The sequence below is a fragment of the Mirounga leonina genome, unplaced genomic scaffold, assembly GCF_011800145.1.
Source record: "Mirounga leonina isolate KUSES-001 unplaced genomic scaffold, KU_Mleo_1.0 Mir_166, whole genome shotgun sequence".
Lineage (NCBI taxonomy): Eukaryota > Metazoa > Chordata > Mammalia > Carnivora > Phocidae > Mirounga > Mirounga leonina.
In genome coordinates, this window is record NW_023270418.1 from 31,269,837 (window position 1) to 31,275,836 (window position 6,000).

Consider the following 6,000-nt stretch of genomic DNA (forward strand, 5'->3'; position numbering starts at 1 on the left):
ATTAAATTTCTCCCGGAAAGATGTTCCAGAGCCGAAGTGCCGTGAGTAGGCACGTGGTTCCTGGTTCACAGAGGAGACTCTTATTAACTTCTGTCCACCACGAGGGCGTGGTAGGTTTGTTTGTAAATTCCCTTTTTGGTGGGTGGAGGCTTTCTGGTTTACTCTTTCACTAAAGGTGTATCCCTTTCCAGAATCTTGGTTTATGAGTCTTGGGTTCATCTCCCCTGTGTGCGGTGGACTCAAAGTCTAGTCTTCAGCTCCGTGACGTTCTTTAACCTCCCAGGTCTCAGCATTATTAGTGTGAGCCCTAAGGTCAGCTCCAATTCCAACACCCCAATTTGCACTTACTTCCTTGGTTCTTTTTCATCGGAGGAAATCCTTTTTTTTTTTTAATTTAATTTTAATATGTTATGTTAGTCACCACACAATACATCATTAGTTTTTTTTTTTTAAGATTTTATTTATTTATTTGAGAGAGAGAGAATGAGAGACAGAGAGCATGAGAAGGAGGAAGGTCAGAGGGAGAAGCAGACTCCCCGCTGAGCAGGGAGCCCGATGCGGGACTCGATCCCGGGACTCCAGGACCATGACCTGAGCCGAAGGCAGTCGCTCAACCAACTGAGCCACCCAGGCGCCCCACATCATTAGTTTTTGATGTAGTGTTCCACGATCCATTGTTTTCGTATAACACCCAGTGCTCCATGCAGTACGTGCCCTCCTTAATACCCATCACCGGGCTAACCCATCCCTCCACCCCCCTCCCCTCTAAAACCCTCAGTTTGTTTCTTGGAGTCCATAGTCTCTCATGGTTCGTCTCCCCCTCCGATTCCCCCCCTTCATTTTTCCCTTCCTTTTCCTAATGTCCTCCATGCTATTCCTTATGTTCCCAGCAGCAATGTCCACAATAGCCAAACTGTGGAAAGAGCCGAGATGTACTTCCTTGTTTTGAAGGGGCGCTTGGGAAGTTCCCTTACTTCTTGAAAAGTTAGCGATGGTTTTAAGATCGCATTTGTAATAACGTATCTGGAATGTAGCCGCCTTGTAGTAGCAGGGCTCTAGGTAAATAAAGCCTAGGGCACCAGCCTGCCAGAGGGGATGTCAGGAAGACCGGTTTTCTTTCTTTCATTTACTCATTCATTCATTTGTTCAAAGCTCTTCATTGAGCAACTCTGTGTGCCCGCTAGCGTTTTGATGATAAACAAAAACAGACACGGTCTCTGCTTCACGGAGTTCATAGCTTAGAGGAAAGACAATTATCATAAAGGAATCACACACACAAAAGCCTGTGATTCCAGATGAAGTGGGGATTACGTGAGAGCACAGGGGTTCTCAAACTGCGGCCCACACCGGCAGCATCAGTAGGAACCTAGGAAAGCACAGATTCTTGGAGTTTCCTCAGACCTACTGCTTCAGAAACCCCAGCATGGGGCCCAGTAATCTGTATTTGAACAAGCTTCCCAGGTGATTCTAAACCACTGGGATAAGCCAAAAGAACTTGACCTAGACAGAGGGGCTGAGGAGAGCTTCCCTAAGGAAGTGGTGATGACAGCAGAAGGATGAGTGGGAGGTGCACAGGCAGTGAGAACTGTACATGCAAATGGCCTGTGGTGAGAGGGAACATGGTTGTTTAAGGAACCAAGAGAAGGTGAATGTCCGAGGGCCTTGAAGGTTGTAGAAGGAGCTTGCCCTGATTCCTCAGAGTAATGGAAAGCCATCAAGGGGGACAAGGAGAGTAGGAGAAAGTTGAGTTATTTGTCCAGATTCAGGACAGGACCAGGGCTGTGGCTTTAGGACTGAGAAAGAGGGAGTGAGTCTTAGAAAACTTTGGGAGCAGGGTTAGCAGGAGCTGGGGACTCCTTTGCTGTGGGAGGAGGGGAGCTTCTCTGAGACCTCTGGCCTGAGGACATTCCTGGGTCACAGAGCACTGACTTCAGCAGAAGCAGGCTGGCGGGGAACGGGAGGCGCTTTTGGGACGCTCAAGGATGCGTGACCAGAGACAGCCAGCAGTGGTCAGGCTGGAAACGCCAACGAAATCACATTTGCAAAGTGCATCCCCACGGCTCAGCTGTTTAGTGAGTCTGGAAGAAGTGATTTAAGCCAGAATCGTCCCACGGTGTGTCATTTCTCCCTATCCCTGCTCGCGTGGAGTCCACATCAGTTAGCTTCCTGTAATTTCTCCTACTGTGATCGCTGCTATAAAAATAAGGGTCACGTTTGACAGCACGAAAACCAGCGAGATGTTTTTCACGTTTGCCCAAGTCACAGGCTCCCTATGTGCAAGGCTCAGACACCAGCCCCATTGTCAACCTCAAAGCAAGTGCATTTGCTATTTGGTTCTTAGGGATTCCTTCGATCTCAGTGAGCTCTCAGAAAGAATGATGACCTCTAACAACATGTTAATTCCTTGAGGAATTTAACATGAGTATTATGAGACCCTGCTGATGTAAAAACACGTGCCTTTTATTTATTTATGTTTAAAGATTTTATTTATTTATTTGACAGAGACAGAGAGAGCACACAAGCGGGGGAGGGGCAGAGGGAGAGGGAGAAGCAGGCTCCCCGCCGCTGAGCAGGGAGCCCGTCGCAGGCTCGATCCCAAGACCCTGGGATCATGACCTGAGCCAAAGGCAGGCACTTACCTGACTGAGCCACTCAGGTGCCCCTCAGCTCAGGTCTTGAATTCAGGGTTGTGAGTTCAAACCCCATGCTGGGCTCCATGCTAGGTGTGGAGCCTAAAGAAAAAGAAAAAGCAACTCCTTGGCCACCTCCTGCCTGATCTTTAACCCTCACGTCACTCCAGCTCTGTTCTGATGCCTTGCTTAGCAGCCCTCAGCACCGCAGCGGAAGGAGCGGCCCCGCGGGAGGCTTGCCTTCTCTCTGGTTCTGAGTGAGCAGCTAAAGGAGAGGAGCCCCAGCTCCCAGAGACACCTCTGGAAAGAACCAGATAGGCAAAACGGACAGGACAGAGGCAGGCTTTGGGCATAATTACTCCCCCAGAAGAGGATTTAACTAAAGCCAAATCAAAAAAGGATTTTTAAATGTTATTCTCCTGCTGACTGGTAACATGACTCATGGCAAACTACAGAGGGCCACCCTGACCCCCTGCTCCCTTCTGGCCCACTTATAAGCACCACCTCCTCTTCACAGGCACCCACTGCCCCCCCTGCCCCCCGCCATGCCCCCAACGACCGTCGGACCATCACTGCCGTATCCAGCCCCAGATGCCTGGTGCCACAGACCACAGAGGAGTCACCCCCGACCTGGAAGCCCGCAGACCCCTACCTACTGCATCAGTAAGGGCGAGGCGAACTATCGCAGCAAGGAGATGCCAGGGCGCGGCAGCCTGGTGGGGGGGGGTCAGACGGGCTGTGCTCCCCGGCACCCAGGCTCCTGGCTGACCTATGTGCAAGGGCCTTGGGGGCTCAACACTTCCAGCCAAGAGTGAGGCATCTCCTTGAAGGCAAGAGACAGGTAATTTGCATGCATTACACATTTCTCCATCTAAAGCCCAAGCGCGGGGGCCCAGTGAGCTCTAAGGGAGGTTAGGAAGCCGAGCCCGAGTCCAGGCCACGGGCCCTGCGGCCACACTGTGACAGTGGAGGAAGGGGGGCACGATTCGGGGCCACCCGCCGTCGGCAGCCCACGATCCAGTGAAGGAAAGCCCTGGCGAGCACAGGGGGGCTAATGCCATCAGGCCTAGCCCGGCTGCGTTTGAACTTTGGTGGGAGACTGTCTCAGGCCCCAGGTAGAGCAGAGCAGCTGAGTAACTGTGCTCTGGAGCTGGAGGCTCAGATGTGTCCAGAATGTGTGGCGTTCTGGCTGTGTGATCTTGGACAAGGTAAACACTGTCTCTGAGCTGAGGCTGTGATAATAGCTGTAACGTTATAAACTGTGATAATATGGAGACGTGTTGTTGTTGTTTTTTAAGATTTTATTTTTTTAAGTAATCTCTGCACCCAATGTGGGGCTCGAACTTACAACCTTGAGATCACGAGTCTCACGCTCCACCGAAGGAGCTGGCCAGGTGCCCTCATTGTGATGGTTTTTAGAGGGAGCCCCCAGTAAATGGCAAGAATTCTGGGCATTCAGGTCACCATGAGGTGGGCCCAGGTTGACCTCAGACCAGATCGGGACATTAGTGGGTACAGACTCAGCTCAGCTTTATTGCCAATTAAGTAAACCTTCTTAGCCAGCTTGAAATTGCCACTTAGCAACTGGGGTGGGTAAAGAAAACAAGGACCATCAGGGAGGGTGGGCCGGGAGACACCCCCGGGGGGAGTGGCCCCCGACTTCTGGCACTCCGAGAGACTCCGAGGGGGGCCGGGCAGGCAAAACCTCTCAGTGGAAAGATGGGGGACAGGACCAAGGAAGCAGGTGTGGTGGCTGGAGTGGGGGAACAGATCAGAAGCCTGACCCCTGACCTCAAGGAGCTCCCTGTGTCACGGGGTCAGGTTGAGAAGTGAATCAACAACCGTGGCAAAGCATGGGGGGGCTGTGATCAAGGCCACATGTGGGGGATGTGGGAGGGAAGGGGTTGGGGGAAAACCCCACAGTCAGTGGGGGACAAGGGGGACTCCCTTGCCTGCCAGGAACGACTCCGGGGGACAGTGCTCAGCCTGGGCCGAGGAGCGGGCTTAGCCAAGGGGTGATGGAGTCACCCTGGGGGTGCCGCCCTCTGCTGGGCAGGAGGGAATGAAGAACAGCCCAGCCTGTGCTCCCCACGCAGGGCTGGAGGTGGGGGAGGTGGGGCTTCTTCTCACAGGCCAGGGGAGCCACTGAAGGATTCTGGACCAGCAGGAGACAGAAGACTGCTCTCCAGGAGGGTCGTGCGGGGAGCGGTTTGGAAGGAGGCGAGGTGGGGGGCGGTGAGGACCGTTGCTGGAATCCAGGGGGTGGCTAGCACCCAGGAGTGCAGGCCCTGAGAGCTCTCTGAGGGGTGAAGTCACAGGCGGGGGCCGGAATGTCACCAGCACCAGGGGCCCGTGAGTGTGTTTCACAGACTCGGGGAGCACGGGTGCCAAGGCTGAGGGCTGCTGGGAGGCTGAAGCCAGCCCTGTGTTCCCGAGGCCAGGACCCCGGGCCTCCTGCCCCCCATAGCTGCGTGCCCATAAGGAAGGGCCGGGCCTCTCGAATGGCAAAGGCAAGCTGGTGCTTTCCCCTTATTCTCCCATCTGGGCGGTAGGGCGGGGGTCTGGCGGGGGAGCTGCGGCCACGACCTGGCCACGCTCATCCCCATCAGCGCAGGAGGTACTCGTAGCTGAGGAAGGTGACGGCGTTGACAGGAAAAGCACGGGCGCTGTTGATCGTAAGCCCCCGGAAGAAGACCCCCAGTCCTTCCTGCCGGACACTGCTTGCCATGCAGTCCAGCACCCCCCGGTACACCCTGTGCTTCAGCCCGGCCATCTGCATCCAGGACTTGATCACGTCCAAGGGGGTGGCCACGGCCCAGGAGATGATGCCTGCGAAGCCCCCTGCCGCCAGCACTGTGGCTGAGCCTGGGGCAGAGGAAGCCCAGGCGGTGTCAGACCAAGGAGCAGAGCACCCCCACCCCATCCCTAGGGTCCCTCCCCCATCCTCCAGGGCAAGGGCCAGCTCCCCTCCCCCACTCCTGTCTGTCCCCCCCCCACACACACACACCCCACTTACTGGGGTTCTGGCCGTCCGGCGTGGACTGGCGGCACAGCCACTCATAGATGACAAAATAGATGCCCAGCGTGGGGGTGTCCCTCAGCGTCAGGGCCCAGGCTCCCCAGAAGAGCCCCTGGGGCCCCTCCTCCTGGCAGATGGAGACCGCACAGTGCACGGGCCCCCGGTACCGGGGCGGGGGGCTGCCCAGCCGCGCCCTCAGCTCTGTCTGGTTTTGTAGCCGGACTTTGATGAGGTCAAAAGGGGCCAAGCAGTAGACCTGTAGGGAAGGAAGCGCGGAGAGCCTGGGTGGGGCTCCGGGCCAGCACGGCGGCCCACCCTAACAAGAGGAAGGTGGTGGGCAGAGAGGGCGGC

The 6,000-nt window shown here is 55.4% G+C and overlaps 1 protein-coding gene across 1 annotated transcript in view; it reads right to left on the reverse strand.

Annotated features, from left to right (window-relative positions):
* Positions 1 to 4,708: 4,708 nt before the first annotated feature.
* SLC25A45 (solute carrier family 25 member 45) overlaps positions 4,709 to 6,000 on the reverse strand; it is a 5,132-nt gene continuing 3,840 nt past the window's right edge. Inside the window, exons 4-5 of the mRNA XM_035012385.1 lie at positions 5,647 to 5,905; positions 4,709 to 5,495 (exon numbers count right to left, since the gene is read on the reverse strand). Of these exons, the coding sequence (XP_034868276.1) occupies positions 5,236 to 5,495; positions 5,647 to 5,905 (519 nt within the window). The 3' untranslated portion in view covers positions 4,709 to 5,235. The remainder of the gene's footprint in view (positions 5,496 to 5,646; positions 5,906 to 6,000) is intronic.